The 16,102-nt window shown below is 43.3% G+C and overlaps 1 protein-coding gene across 1 annotated transcript in view; it reads left to right on the plus strand.

The window, feature by feature from the left end:
- Positions 1-16,102, plus strand: part of UBR2 (ubiquitin protein ligase E3 component n-recognin 2) — a 426,990-nt gene that overhangs the window by 317,861 nt on the left and 93,027 nt on the right. The window contains 2 exon segments of the mRNA XM_029593304.1: positions 1,707-1,800; positions 3,035-3,196. Coding sequence (XP_029449164.1) covers positions 1,707-1,800; positions 3,035-3,196 — 256 coding nt within the window.

Consider the following 16,102-nt stretch of genomic DNA (forward strand, 5'->3'; position numbering starts at 1 on the left):
TCTGGGCCACGGGGAGGGGGGGAGCGGGAAGAAAAGAGCATGCCGGTGCCGCTGACTCCAGCTGTCCTGCAGCATTCCGCCTGAGCTTATCAGCATTTTAAGCCCGGGCGGAGGACCTATTTTGCTTGGGTAAGGGGAGCAGCTGGGTCAGCAGGGGACCGGGAAGTGTGGTGACACACCTGCGTGTTCTTGGCGACACACTGGTTGAGAACCGCTGCCCTATACAATGGCATCTCACGATTCAATGTGAAGCGCCTCCAGCTCTTACAAAGTACTACCATGAGAATTTTGGTAGAGGCAAAAGCAACTAATCATGTTAAGCCTATTCTGTATCAACTTCCTGGCTCCCCAGTAGAAAGCATGATAAAACTATCTGCATAGTTTTCAAATGCTTGAATAAACAGGCCCTTAAATTCCTCTCTCAACTTCTCTCCCCTTACATGCAATCAAGGGAACTCTGGTCCATCAAAATGACTCGTCTTTCCTGCCCTCAGTTGACTGCCGCCAGATGGTCCTGCATGAGACTCTGTGCTTTCAGCTTTTGCGCACCAAAAATTTGGAACAAAATACTACTGACCCTATGCCTGCAGTCATGCTACCTTAAGTTCAGGAAAAATGCTAAGGCATGGCTTTTCAGCCAAACCTTCCTCTAAGACCCATATCTTTGTCACAGTTCCTGAACCCCTGTCAAGGGTCTGTGTTATACACAACAGGAACATAATTGGGTCTTGAAATTATTCACAAATGGGTTTTCTTATGATGGATCCCAGTGCTATGTTAATTGCAAAGTCTAATTTGATTGTAAGCTGTTCTGATGCATCTGTTTATTTACATTTAGTGTAATCCACCTTGAGGATGAGGTACTTTGGGAAAAGGCAGAATGTCAAATGTTCATAAATAAATTCTTCAAAACAGACGTGCATAAGTCCACTTTGAAAATTAGCCCACCAAATCTCCCCCTCACACAATTCCACCTGCTGCGAATACAGAAATTGTTTGGGAAACTTTTATGCAAACTTTGGAAAATGCAAAAGTGTGTGCACAAGTGCAACCCCCTTCTCCAGCTCTGCCCTTAGGAGCACCGCCTGTGTGCATATAAATGACATACCTGTGTACTTTTACCTGCTTATTGGCAGGCCAGGCATCATTTCCGCAGGTAAAACATGGTTTTATCCCTGTGGCTGAAGGGTACAGTTCAATTTTCAGCTGCTCTTATCTTTAAAAATATCTGTAAAGTTCTAGCCAGTGTTTTCCTAAATGGTCTGCATAATTGTTTTTCAATCTCCTGTACATTTTGATGAGGTTTGGTGATTGGGGAAGTGTAAAACAAATGTACTGTTTACTTAATGAGCAGTTTGGCTGATTGAAGTTGAATGTTTAAGCAGAAGTTTTCAGTTCAGACATCCTGTTTTTGATTATTGCTGCAGTCACATATTTATCATGATTAGTGATGAAAACTGAACAATCAAGTTAGAAAGCTCTCTGAGTGAATGGCTGCAGATTTCCCTAAGACAGGATGAGAAATGACTATATATGGATTATGTACATACTACATAATTGGACACTTTCCAAGTGTTGCTGTGTACATATCCCTCACCCTGTTATTACCTACTTAGAGCAAAGGTAGCTGAAAATCACTGTCAATATTCAACTATGTAAAATGTTTTACTCGAACATTTACATGCTAAACTATTTGTTTCATGCAGAGAAGTATGATCCATTGTTCATGCACCCCGATTTGGTCTGTGGAACCCATACTGGTAGCTGTGGACATATTATGCATGCCCAGTGTTGGCAAAGGTAATCAGTACTATGCGAGATATTTCAGGTTATCCTGCCTTGAGCTAGAAAGTGTTCTTTTCCTTTATTTTAAATGCTGATGTTTAATTTGGTGTTTGAATGTATCTACACCACTTAAAAGAGCCCTGTTGCTCGTCAGTCATTTTTATAAATTGCTTAAATATTTAGTGCAGTAAGGAAACATTTTTTTAAACCAAAAAAAGGTTATGTCCTATTCAACATTTACTTTCTTTATTAGAGTTATTTTATTTCTCAAATGACAAGTACATCAGCAGTCATTCAGATAGGTCACTGTGTAGAGCAGAGTGATTCCTAGAGCTTTCTACATGACGCCCAGCCTCAGGACCATTGCTGCAGTGAGCAGACTAGGAACAGTGGGAAGATGAGTCCAATAGAATAGGGGGAAAACCCATTTTTAGTTGTGAGTGAAGGTCCATGGTGGCAGAGTCCCAGCACTGATTCTGACTGAGCTGGTAGAGAAGAAAGGGACCACTGGGGCAAAACAAAAACAACAAATTCCGAGAATAGCTGCATTTAGTGCATGTGACTGATCTGTTGCCATCTGAAAGCACCTGTTACAGGAGAGTAAGTTTGCTTCTAAGGAAATTGGTGTTCAGTAATGTATGTTTTCTCCACCAAATTTAAAAATCGACCTCTGTGAATGACATATTCAGTTGTGAATTCTAGTGAGCTTTATCTGATAATTAAAACCTAGCAAAATATGTTCAGTTACAATGAGAATTTTCAAAGGTTGTTTTAAACTATAAGCCTTACTTTTTCTAGTTCTGTCTTGTTTTGTGTTCATCTTTAGGTACTGTCGACTCCTTTTCTTTTTGCTTTGTTTTTGACCAGCAGTTTCCTCCTACTCTTGGGCTTCAAGCTAAATTAGAATAGCCACAATCCCTTTTTTTTTTTTGTACAGCTACTTGAGAATTTTCCCTCATCTAGCACAGTCTTCCCAGCAACAGTGCATGTCTCCCCCCCTGGAACCTGCATCTGCCTGCTGGGTGCACGGTCTGGTACTCATGTTTGTTTGTTTGTTTATTTATTTATTTTTAGATTCTGCTCTTGGCACTTCTAAGTCCTCAGAGCCATGGAGCAGAAGCTGTCATGCTCGATTCTCTGACTAATTTCAGCCACTAGCAGTAATTTTAAGTATAGAAATCTCAGAAATGCATTATTCCTGACATCTGTGGCTGCTGGACTAGCTCTAAAGAAAGTCTTGCCCTTCCAGGTACTTTGATGCAGTACAAGCAAAGGAACAGCGAAGACAGCAGAGATTACGAGGGCATACAAGCTATGATGTGGAAAATGGCGAATTCCTTTGCCCACTCTGTGAGTGTATAAGTAACACCGTTATACCACTGCTTCCTCCACCAAGAAGTTTATATAACAGGTAAGCTTGCTTTCCTGAACATTTTTTGTTTATACTTGCCTGGTAAGCATGACTTGCTTAATAGCTTTATCTTTTAATTGAAAAAGTACTGTGAATGATCAGGCTCTTTTAATAACCATAAAATTGAAATAATTTTGTAGTGTATCTATAAAAAGGCCTATAATTAATGTTTTGATTGGGTTCATGCTGATGGGGTCAGGTGATCTGTAACATTCTGCCCCAAGAGAGTTGTAAACTTTGAGTTCCTGACCATAGAAATGTATTCCCTCTGTCATATCCTTTCCCCCTGCCTATTTCTAATACTGAAACATTTTCATACCCTGTGTGCTAGACAACCAAAATATTCCATGTTTCCTAAAATTCTAATTATCAATATACCATGTGATCTCAAACATTTACATTTATTGAACTGGTAGAAGTACTTTCCAACAAATAGCCTGTGGGTAGCAAAGCCCCTGCTTCTCCAATACATTAAGCTTTCATGTGGGGAATGGTTGCTGCTTAAGTTGTCCTTTCATGGTTGTTTTAACCTGTTTAATACTTTTAGCATCAAGACGTGCATTAATAGACTTGGTCTGCACCAAAGAATACGGAGCATCATTAAAAGATGTTTCTGCTTTATCTGGAGAGAGAAGACTGACAATATTAGGACTTAATGCATACACTATTAGGTAAGGGCCTTTTCACAGGCTTTAACTTAGTCTTTGTCATATTACTAAGTCTTCTTACTGAAGAGGATTGGAAACAAAAGAAATTAGTTGATTGCGGACTTCCTTGAGACAGCTGAGCTCTCGACTGTGCTAGGTATCCTTGTCCCAACACAACTGCTTGATATGCTGCAAGATAAGTATTGGTGAAAGAAGATCTGCACATGGTTCTGAAAGAAAGATTAATACGCAAAGGCATATCTTTCCCCATCAGACATTAATAAGAGGATATGCCTTCTTGAAACGCCTGAGGCAACAAACCAAGAGATGCCAGGAAAATGGGAAGTTGTTTAGGCTAGTCTGTTCAGAATGATTTCTAAGACTCTCTAATAGAAAGATTACAACATTCTACTGTTCCAGAACTCTGTGGGCAGAAAGAGGTGTGCAACATAGACTAAAGGCCTAGAGCATAAAACACGGAACGAAAAACTGTTGACACAAATGCTGAGTCAACATCCTGGGGTGTACCAAACCTACAGATAACTTGTTCAAAGAGTAAGTAACCTACAGTATCTGCATCATGCTTCCTACAAGGGAAAGCTTGTGGCCAAGCAGAAAAGGCATTGACAATGGCCAAGAGGTTATCTGTCCCCTTCTTTAGAAAGAGGAAGGTCCTCGATGAAATCAGTTTGGAGACCGTGCCAGGGACCTATTCTGCTCTGCTATAAAAGAATGCGGGAGGGAGGGGAAGGGAGGAGATGAATGGGAAGCATTATATTCTGCTGCAACCCTCTGCTTGGGTCACCCCACGTGTCATGGCTAATTCAGACCTACTTGTCAATGGAGAAAGCAAGTTTGCTTACAGTAAACGAGGTTCTCTGTAGCTAGCAGGATGAATTAGCTATGCTTAATACCCGCCTGCTTCCCTGGAGAGTCAACTGTGTAGCTTGAAGCTAAGTTCTGCAGTCAACTGAAGGGCTCACAAAGCAGTGCATTTGTGGAAATTCACATGCATGTTGAGTAGTGCAGAAAGCTCTATGAGCAAGGTGAGAAGAGTTCGTTCAGTGCCATCAGATGACATCACTTGTGTCTGTGGAGCACCCAGTTTATGGTAAGTAAACTTGCTTTCTTGGGGAACCCAGTCATGAAGAGAAATATTGAGAGCAATCTTTAGTGCTCTGAAGGGGTTCAATCTTTGGTTAAAGAACGAGGTGATATGATCCAGACAGAAAATCAGGTAGCAATGTTCTATATCAACAAACAAGGAGGAATAAACTTTTGGAAGCAGCACAAATTTGGAAATGGGAAATTTCCCAGAGATACTGCTTCTAGTTATCTACTGACCTGGAGACCAAAATCAGATAGCAGACATTAGTTTCCAACTTCAATTGCACAAGTGTTGCTACACGATCAAATACTGGAAAATGTTTTCAAATTTGGGGCACTTTGCAGATAAAACAGCAAGCGAACGGTGTAACTGCAGTTGCTTTCTCAATTCTCTGGAAACTAGGACACTTTTATGTGTTTCCCCCAATTGCTCTGATATTCAGGACAATCAGAAATCCGACTTTGATGGCCCCGTTTGACCTTGTTAAAACTGGCTTTCATAGCTGTAACGCTTAGTTGTTCAACAATCAATAATGAAGAAATTCCCATCCCTCCTCATGCATTACAATGGGAATCTCCTGCATCTGTGTTCAATCTTTAGCTCTGACTGCTTGGATGTTGACAGTCAATTAGTATTGTCTATACAGTTGCCCAAGGAGGTGAAAAAAGTTAATCCACCTTCAAGGAAGTATTCTACCAGATTATACATGTTCAAATGGAAAAGATTTACTACTTGGTACTCATGTTTCAGTCAGAACTCTTTTTTAAATGTCCTATCTTTTTGTTACTTAAGTATCTATTAAGCTTTTCTAAGTCAGGTTTGAAAACTAATTCCATCAGAGTTCATTTCAGCGTTATAGCAGCATGCTAAGATGACTGGGATGGCGTTCCTATTTTCCATCAACCTTGACAGATTCATGAAAGGGCCTCATGCATGTGAAATTTCCAATTAAAGATCCTCCTGTTTGTGAGATCTAAATATAGTTTTGCCCAGCTCATAAAATTTCCATTTTAATGGTCGGCAATTATGGATCTAAAATGCCTTTCTTGGAAAGCTTTATTTTTGGTCACAGTTAATTCTGCTCAGTGAGTAAGCAAATTGCAAGCACTAGTTTCATACTGTCCTTATACTCACAATTTTCACATCTGAGTAGCTTGGAAAACTCATCCAAAATTTCAACCATAGGTGGTTTCTTAATTTCATTTAAACCAGTCCATTGTATTGCCAATATTCTTCCCAAGACCACATGCCCATAGGGCAAACAGGCTCATCATAAATTGGACTGTAGATGAGCTTTACTCTTCATTTGGAATGAACAACTTCCTACAGAAAGTCCTCATGACTCTTAGGTTTTTTTTTCTACCTAGTTAAGCAAGGATTTTCAGTTATGAAAAAAACTTGTTCAAACTGGATTATCTGATTGCATGCATCCCTTATTGCCACAAACAATGATGACTACCTCTTCAAACTAGGGTAAAAGCCAATCAGGTTAAGGCTAAGACTGTTTCCTTGGCACAGTCAGTTTGCTTCCATAGAAGATATCTATAAGACTGCTATACGACTGCTTGTCTTTCATCCATACTTTTACTACTCATGACTTTATCTCAATACTTTCCCCTCTAACCTCAGGCAACAAATATAGATTGCAGTAACACAGAGAAATACTCAAGTAACAAAGCAATCATTTATTTAGTGCTTAGTTTGGAATCACCACTTATGTGGCTAATTATTTTTCTTGCTTGTCTAAAGAGAAAGCTCAGTTGTTCATTTGTAATAGTTCTCCATACAAAGGATAAATCAGTCACACAGTCCCTCCCAACCCCCCTTCAGAATTAAAGATTAGCTTTTTATAAAAACTGAGGAGACTTGCATGGTAGGCAGCTGTGCAGAAAAATCCATGCATACTCATAAAAATCAGCTGAGCAATGAGAGAGCTTTTCCGTCTTGGTGCCATTGGATGACATCAACCACTTGTGAATGTTTTCACTGACAGTCTGAAGAGGGGTTTTGTTTGTTTTGCTGTCAACACTATTTTTTTTTCACTGTAAGTAAAGATGTCTAAATGACTTGACAAGCCTCCTCAAAGATTTTGCAGAGGTCTGTAAATTTATGGGCACCATAAAAGCATGTACAGACATTAAAGTTTTTTATTGGGCCAAAAAAAGAGTAGTCCTGATGATCAAAATCTTCTCCTGTTAGTCCTGTTCCAGTGCAAGCTAAAAAGTCTCTCTTTAGACTTACATATCCCAACACCTAAATGCTCCATATTTTGTTTCACTTTAGTTACCTTTCCTTTTTACTGTGCAGCATTTATTATACATTACATTTGTCATATGATGGTTTTAAAATTACAAGATGCCTTGGGTGTAGAGTGCCATAAAAGAAGCAAACATAAACAGAGGTTGGTAGCTAAGTTGGACTCCTATTACAAGTGCTTCATTACAGGAACATGTAAGCAAGACAACAAACTCTAAGGTATTATTTTTGTCTTGTGCTTAATTGGTACAAGTCAGAACACTTTTATTCAATATTTTAAAATGGCTTCTTAAAAGAAAATGTAGTGCATTTGTGTTCTGTTCTGTTTGTAAAAAGATTTGTAGTATAAAATTCTTGTACATAGTTTAATTACTTCAGCTAGTATTGTGAATGAAATCTAATATGAATATTCTAGAATAGTGTTAGGGACTGGTCAACTACCTTCCTAAAATGATGTGGATTGGCCATGTAGTGAATGGACAAAGAAGACGAGTTCCCCCTGAAATTGAAGAGCTGGGTGGGAACATCTCATCCAATTGACAGCTCTAGAATACAGTTTGTGGCATATTTGCATAAATTAGCAAGCATTTTGTATTAGCAAATTAAAATGACAGAAAATGATTAAATAAAAATAGATTGATCGAAGAATGGTCTAAGGTCTGGAAGCTAAGATATAATACTAAAAAATGCAGAGTAATGCATTTAGGATGCAAAAACCCAAGGGAAAGGTGTACATTATTGGAATTGATATTCTTCTAAGCACAAAGGAAGAGCGGGATCTGGGGATAATTGTATTTGATGAACTTAAGGCAGCCAACCAGGTGGATAAAGTGGCAGTTAAAAGCTAGAAAGATGTTTGGCTACATAGGGAGAAGAATGGGCAGCAGAAAAAGGGGTGATATTGCCCCTGTATAAGCCCTTGGTAAGACCTTACTTGGAATACTGTGTACAATTTTGGAGACTGCACCTTCAAAAGGATATAAACTGGTTGGAGTCTGTCCAGAGCATGACTGCTAAAATGGTCCGTCGTCTTCTTTTTTTTTTTTTTCAAAATAGTTTTTTATTAACAGGGGTGGCAGAAACAACCAGCAATGACACCATGAAAACTTGTAAAACACAGTACTTAAGCACATGATTACAACAGTGCAAACAGTGTAGAACCAACAAGAACTCATCATACTGCCCACCCCAATTTTCTTTTCCCCCCCCCTAGTTCCCCCCTCCCTAAACCCGATCCCAATACCCCAAACACCACTCATTCATCCATCATTCATACCTTACTTCCCTCCCTCCCTTTCCCCTTCACTTTATAGGACCAGTTTAGAGTATAACCATTGCAACACAGTTCCTCCTGCAGCGATTTAGGGAAAGTAGCAAAACAAATGTCCCAACAGGTACAGTACATTGGGTCTGGCCGCCTCTTGCCTGCCAGGTAGTCCAGTCGTTCCATTTGTGCTAGAGAGGCCATTCTCCCAAACCAGGCGGCTAGTGTAGGCGCAATCAGTGGCTCTGTCCTACCAGCCAGGATAGTGCGACATGCCATCAAAACAGCTACCCTCTCAAATCGGGCCTTAGCACAGCTGCCAGGTAGATTTCGAGGAGACATACACGAAAGTAACATCCAGCCAGTGAGCCGCAGAGGCACACCTATGCATTTCCCCACCACCTCCAGCACTTCGTGCCAAAAGGATTGGAGTAACGGGCAGGTAATCAGTCGGTGCAACAATGTACCATCATCAGTTCCACATTTAATACAGGTAGGTGAGGTAGCCAACTTCATCTTGAACCGCCGAACATCATCGTAATAAAGAGAATGAAGAAGCTTAAACTGAAGCTCCCGAAGACTGATATCAGGTAGCAGTCTATATAGGTCTCGACACCAGCTAGACATCTGTCTCTCGGCGATCGGAGATTCCAAAACTGCAGACCACCGAACGGCCATACGGCGAACGGGAGCAGCATCACCAAGCTTCTGTCCCAGTCTCTTCCAACTGGTGATGTTGTTCCGGAGATACGCAGTATCAAAAATGTTATTGGCGAACCGTATTTCAGCTTCAAGCTCCAGACGTGTCCAAGCAAAGGCAGTCAGGTAGTGGCGGGCCTGGAGAAAGGCAAAAAATTGCTTGGCAGGCAATTGGAAGGTCCGCGCCAGCATAGCAAAGTCCAACAAAGTACCTGAAACAGGATCATACATATGAAAGGCAAACATCACCCCCTGCTCTGCCCATTGACGAAATACTGGTCTGCATTCACGCCCAGGGAGAAATTCCACATTATCCAAAAAGGGGAGCAGTAGAGATCGCCCTCCCGTTAATTTATACTTTTTCCGCATCCATCTCCACGCTTTGATACAGGGGGTTAGGAGAACTTTAGGATAATATGCTACCCGACGCTGATCCACCCTCATTTGAATGAGGTTCAGCGGAGACCCTGGGGTAGACATACGTCCCAGCATCCCTGCATCGCAGTAACGATAGGACCCCGTTAACCATTCCCCCACGAACCTCATTTGACAGGCCACATTATAAAGCCGGAAATCCGGCAAATTCAGCCCCCCACACTCTCGCGGATATTCCATAGTCACATATGCTAATCGTGCGCGTTTCCCTCGCCATAAGAAACTTTGAATGGCAGAACGTAGGCGGCGCACCTCGGCTACTGTCAGCCAGCAAGGGAGCATGTGTAAAAGATACAAAAGTTTTGGCACCAACACCATTTTTACCAGGGCGCCCCTGCCAAAAAACGAGAGGGGCAACATTTTCCACATCCCCAACTGAGCCTGGAATTTGGCAATGCAGGGGGCTATATTTAAGGAGTGCAGCTACCTTAAGTCCCTCGGGATCACTACCCCCAAATACTTAAGCTTGCCGGCGGCCCAACGAAAGGGAATCTCCCCTCCCCACGTAGCTGGGAGATTCTCATGTAATGACAAGGCCTCCGATTTATCATAATTAATTTTGAGACCAGCAACCAATTGGAACCGATCAAATAAATGAATAATGGCTGGTACACTGGTACGCGGTTTCCCCACAAATAGTAAAAGGTCATCTGCAAACATGGCCAGCTTCAGGGGATGCCCATCCAGACTGATACCACTAATAGCTTTTGTACGCCGTATACAAATGGCCAAGGTCTCCAGCGCCATAACAAATAACACAGGAGATAGGGGGCACCCCGTCGCACCCCCCTGGAGATCGGAAAAGCCTCAGTGGGCAGGCCATTAATTAAGATAGTGGCGCTAGGGTGTTGGTAGAGTACCTGTAGCCATTTTAGATAAGCCCCTGAGAATCCATATTTTTGCAACACCCAGAACAGGTACTCCCAGGAAAGCGAATCAAACGCTTTTTCCGCGTCCAAGCTCAGGATCAATGCTTCAGCCTCAGCCTGATAACTTAAAGCAGCTAAAAAACGCCGCACATTCCTCACCACCTGGCAACCTGGATAAACCAGTTTGGTCCTCATGAATGATACTCGGCAGGACGGTAGACACCCTGGCAGCTAAAACAGAAGCCAATATTTTAACATCCACGTTTAGCAGCAAGATTGGGCGGTAAGAGCCCACCTCCGCAGGGTCTTTCCCGGGCTTAGGGAGAACTACGATGACTGATTGATTGGAGACTGGCGCCATTGCACCCGCATGTAGTAAATCAGCGTAATAAGCTTGCACAGGCTCAAGCACCCCAAAACTAAGAATTTTATAATACTCAGACCCCAGCCCATCGAGGCCCGCCGCTTTACCCAGTTGAAGCTTTTTGATAACCGCATAGATTTCTTGGGTAGTTATCGGGCTATTCAGCATCTCTAAATGGTCTAGAGTTAACTGCGGCCAGGGTAAGTCTGCAAACATCTGATCTGCAATTCCCTTATCCATTGGCTTCGAGGCATATAGGGTCGTGTAATATTCTAAAAACCGGTTCGCTATTCCGGTAGGAGTTGTTTGGTGCACCCCATGCCTATCTTTAATTCCTACAATCGAGGCACGCTGACCTCGAGGTCTAACCAGATGGGACATGAGCCGACTGACTCGGTTGCCGTACTTATACAGCTGGTATCAGTAAAATCTAAGGGATTTAGAAGCCCGCTGGTGTAGCAGGCTATTTAAAGCTTCCCGCGCCCGATCCAATTGGGCTTTAGTATCCTCCCACACAGTCGACGGGGTAACCTCCGGGGTCGTGTTATTTGCTACATAATCCTTTCAGCAGGCCTGCAGGTACCCATGAAATTCCTTGTCTAAGTAGAGATCGGGCCGCATGCGCCAAGAGTGTGGGGGTTGAGCCGTTAACCCCCAATGAATAACCATGGTCACTGGGGCATGGTCAGATAACGAGATAGTCCCTATATTAGCTTCCTGTATTTTAGCAAAGCACTGATCTGATACAAGCAAATAATCCAGCCTGGAATATACATTGTGCGGATGAGAAAAGTGAGTAAAATCTCGCTCTTGCGGGTGCAATACGCACCAAATGTCCAACAATTGGAGCTCGTGACACAGTAAGTTTACACCTTCCTTACCCTCCCCTCGGGAAGTGAGCTTGGGGGGTGCATGATCAAGCTGGCGGTTTGCCACTATATTAAAATCACCACCCACTACGAGACTGTAATCCGAAAACTCAGTCAGGAGATTGATCAGTGATACAAAAAACCCCTGGGAGTATACGTTAGGGGCGTAAACAGCACAGAAAACAATACGTTGTTGAAACAAAGTGCCCGCCGCTAGAATATATCGGCCCTCCACATCCTGGCAGATACGCTCCAGCTGAAATGGCAAATTTTTGTGAATAAGAATGGCAACTCCCCGTTGGCGCCTATTATAGGATGAATAATATGCTTGTCCCACCCAATCCCTTTTTAATTTTGCATGTTCCGCATCCTCCAAATGCGTCTCTTGTAAGAGCGCCACTTGTGTTTTCATACGTTTGAATAATGCAAATAATTTGGTCTGCTTGATTGGGGAGTGGATACCGTCCACATTCATAGTAACAATTTTAACAGGCTCCATCACGTTAGAGCAGTAATACAATCCTTAGGAAAAAGGGGAGGGGGTAGCCGAAGCCGCCCAATCCCCTTGCCTTGTTTGTTGGAAACCCTCCTGGCCTCCCAGCCTAGGCCTTGAGGGGAAGTTGCAATCCATACTCGTGCCACCAATGGAATTTGTGAAGACCAGAGTCCCTGAGTCCCCTTCTCTTCCCACCCCAATCCCTTAACACTCATACTCACATACATACAACACATCCACATCTTCAACATAAGTTTCCCCCTTCGTTCCCTAGGGCTCAAACTGCTGAGCTCTATAGGAACAACACCCCTATTCTCTCCTACTCCCATCTCCCGCCCCGCTCCCCACCGTCCGCCGCCTCTAACCATAATTAGTAGAGCCCCTAAAAGAGCCTATAACCCCCGCCTCCGAACAGCAGATGCATGTGTGGGGTCCATCAGTTGGGAGCTAGACAAGTTCCACAGAGTAGATCCTGAGATATTAGGCTCTGAGGCACATAAACAACTGGCCAAGGTTCCACAAAGGTAAATAACTCAGTGGGGTAAGAATCCTTCCCCAGCAACGGACCCAAAGCCTCTCGGAACAGGAGGCGCCGATCCTCATCACTGGAACCACACGATCAGGACCTCTTACCCTTAGATAGTGATAGTCCAACCTCAGAGTTCCAAGAGAGAGGAAAAAGGAAAAACTGTGGTCGTTGTAAAAAACAAGTAAAAGACCATCCAAATTGTGATTAAGTCCTCAAAGGTTAGGCCCCTCACTCTCCAGCCGCATGAGGAAGGCTTGCCACAAATCCTTCAGCCTCCTCCTTAGAGTTGGAAAAAAGGGTTTTATTTTCATGCTGGACCCGCAGTTTAGCCGGGTAGAGCAGGGCAAAGCGAATACCACGTTGATGTAGAGCCGTGCAGGCCGGAGCCATCTCCTTCCTCTGCGCTGCCGTGGCAGCTGAGAAGTCATTAAATAACAACAATCTGTGGCCATTATAGTCCACCTCCTGGCGATAAGACCTTAAAAGGCGGGTCTTATGATCCCAGTTAAGGATCCTGGCCATTACCGGTCTTGGGCGCCCCAGGCCGTCCCGCATGGGCCCCACGCGGTGTACCCGCTCACACTGGATCCTGTCCCCGGGAAGAAGGAGGCCTACCTGCTGTGGGAGCCACTGCTCAACAATTTCTTTTAGGTCCCCTTCCTTCACCTCCTCCGGGAGACCTATTATTTTCAGATTGTTCTGGTGTCCCCTGTCCTCTTGTTCCTCCATCGTAGCCAGGAGCTCTTGCTGCCTGCCCTGCAGGCCCACCAGACGCTGCTCCGTCGTAGCCAACCGGTCCCCCAGGTCTGATATAAGGCCCTCCGCGGTGTCTAGCCGCTTGGCATGGCCCTCCACCGCCGACTTGATATCTTCCATCGCCGTCTGTAATTTGTAGAGGCGGCCATCCAGCGCTTCAGTTACTCGCTGCGATATTTTTTGCAGGGCCTCCTCTGTGACCGTAGCAAGCAGGGGCTCTCCAGATTGGGCTGCTGCGGCCATCTTGGCTACACGCGGTCGGTGCGGTCGGTGCTCAGGCTTGCCACGGGTGTTCGACCTACGCATCACCCGCGGGTCTACCCGGTCTCAGCTGTGCGGTAGCACTTCCAGCAGCCGATCCAGTAGTCAGGACGGCGAAACGGTAAGCTGTTAACAGTTATTTTTGCCGATACAGGGGAGCGGAGCCTCGGAGCTTCCCCCTTTCACTTCCGTCTCCTGCACGTCATTGCCGGAAGTCCCCCGGTCAGTCGTCTTCATTCTAAAGCATATAGGGATAGACTTAAAAATCTAAACGTGTATACCCTAGAGGAAAAACATGATAGAAAAGATATGATAAAGACTTTCAGATATCTCAAAGGTTTCTAAGGACAGGAAGTGAGCCTCTTTCAATAGATAGAAGGCTCTAGAATGAGAGGATCATGCAGTGAAGTTGAAAGGGAGTAGACAGGAATAATCTTAGGAAATATTTCTTTTCAGAGAGACTAGTGGATGCATGGAGGTGGTGGAGACAAAAACAGTATTTATTTATTTATTTAACATTTTTATATACCGCATTTCATGTAGCAAAGTTACATATCATTTCGGTTTACATTATAACAATAACAAGCATGTAAGAATGCGATTACATTAAAACAGGGGAATAAACTAGGATTAGGGTGAACAGGGTAATAAAACCAAACGTATCAAATAATAATAATTCTGCGATTCTTTTGCAAGCTTGGCTATAGCTCTGGGTGTGTATTAGATTAATATAATATACGGACTACGGATCATTTATTTGGGATGAAGGAATGTAGAGTTGGAGTGTTAATCTACTATATAATCTGATCGGTAATCTAATGGAGAGTCTGAAGAATGGTAAAGTAAGGTAAGAGAGTAATTAGTTGGCATTAATTAAATGTTTACTCGAATAACCAAGTTTTGAGTCTCTTTTTGAAAGTGATCGGGCATTGTTCTTGCCTGAGTTCTGGAGGTAAAGAGTTCCATTCTGCAGGGCCCACTGTGGATAGAGCTCATTTGTTTAGAGAGGTTTTGATGGGTGGAGCGAGAAGAGAGTCTCTATAGGCTGCTCTTACCGGTCTGGATGGTATGTGTAGTCGAAAAGGTATATTGAGGTCCAGTGGGATGAGGTTGTGAATGGATTTGTGTATGATAGTCAACACTTTGTAAGTGATTCTAAACTTAATTGGGAGCCAGTGTAGGTTCCTCAAGACGGGTGTAATATGCTCTTTTTTGTTGGTCTTAGTCAGAATCCTAGCTGAAGCGTTTTGGAGCATTTGTAAGGGTTTAATGGTGTTAATCGGGAGGCCGAGTAGAAGAGAATTACAGTAGTCAATTTTTGAGAAAATGATTGCCTGGAGAACTGAACGATAGACGTGGAAGTGGAGGAGCGGTCTGATCCGTTTTAGGATTTGCAGTTTTAAGAAGCCTTCCTTGGTGGTATTATTAATGAATCTTTTTAGGTTTACTTGATTGTCTAAGATGACTCAGAGGTTTCGAACTTGAGAGGAAAAGGATGGTTGACTGGGGTGCAGGTTGGACATCGTATATTTACCGTCTTGTGAGATGAGGAGTATTTGTCTTGTTGGTATTAAGAATTAAGTTAAGGCTCATGAGCAGGTTGTTGATGGATTGGAGGCAGTTGTTCCAGAATTCTAGGGTATTTTGTAGAGAAACGGTGACTGGTAAGAATATTTGCACATCGTCTGCGTAGATGTAGTGCGTTAATTTTAGCTTGGAGAGGAGCTGGCAGAGCGGTAGAAGATAAATGTTGAAAAGGGTAGGGGATAAGGATGAGCCTTGAGGGACTCCCAGAGAGGCGCAGACTGGGTGTGATTCATTATTGTTGACTCTGACCTTGTAGAATCTGTTGTGTAAGAAAGACTTGAACCAGCTAAGAGCCGTGCCTTTGATTCCGATGTCAGCTAGTCTGTCCATGAGTATTGCGTGGTTCACCGTGTCAAACGCGGCTGATAGATCAAGGAGGATGAGTAGGCTGGATTGTTTTTTATCAAGGTTCCAGAGAATGGTGTCTGTTAAAGAGATTAATAGAGCTTCAGTGTTTCGGGCTTTTCGAAAGCCGAACTGAGAGGGGGCTAGTATATTGTTATTGTCCAGGTACTCCGAGAGTTGCTTATTAACTATTTTTTCTAGAATTTTGGAGATGAAGGGGAGTTTAGCGATTGGGCGATAGTTGGCTGGGTCGTCTGGGGACAGGTTGGGTTTTTTCAGTAGTGGTTTCAGAATTGCGAGTTTCAAGGGGTCAGGAACTAAGCCTTGCATTAGTGAACAATTAATGATATCAGCGATAGGTTTGGCGATGGTTTTTGAGATGGAGATGAGTAAGTTGGAGGGGATCGCATCTGTGGGGTGC

Source organism: Rhinatrema bivittatum, chromosome 3, assembly GCF_901001135.1.
Source record: "Rhinatrema bivittatum chromosome 3, aRhiBiv1.1, whole genome shotgun sequence".
Lineage (NCBI taxonomy): Eukaryota > Metazoa > Chordata > Amphibia > Gymnophiona > Rhinatrematidae > Rhinatrema > Rhinatrema bivittatum.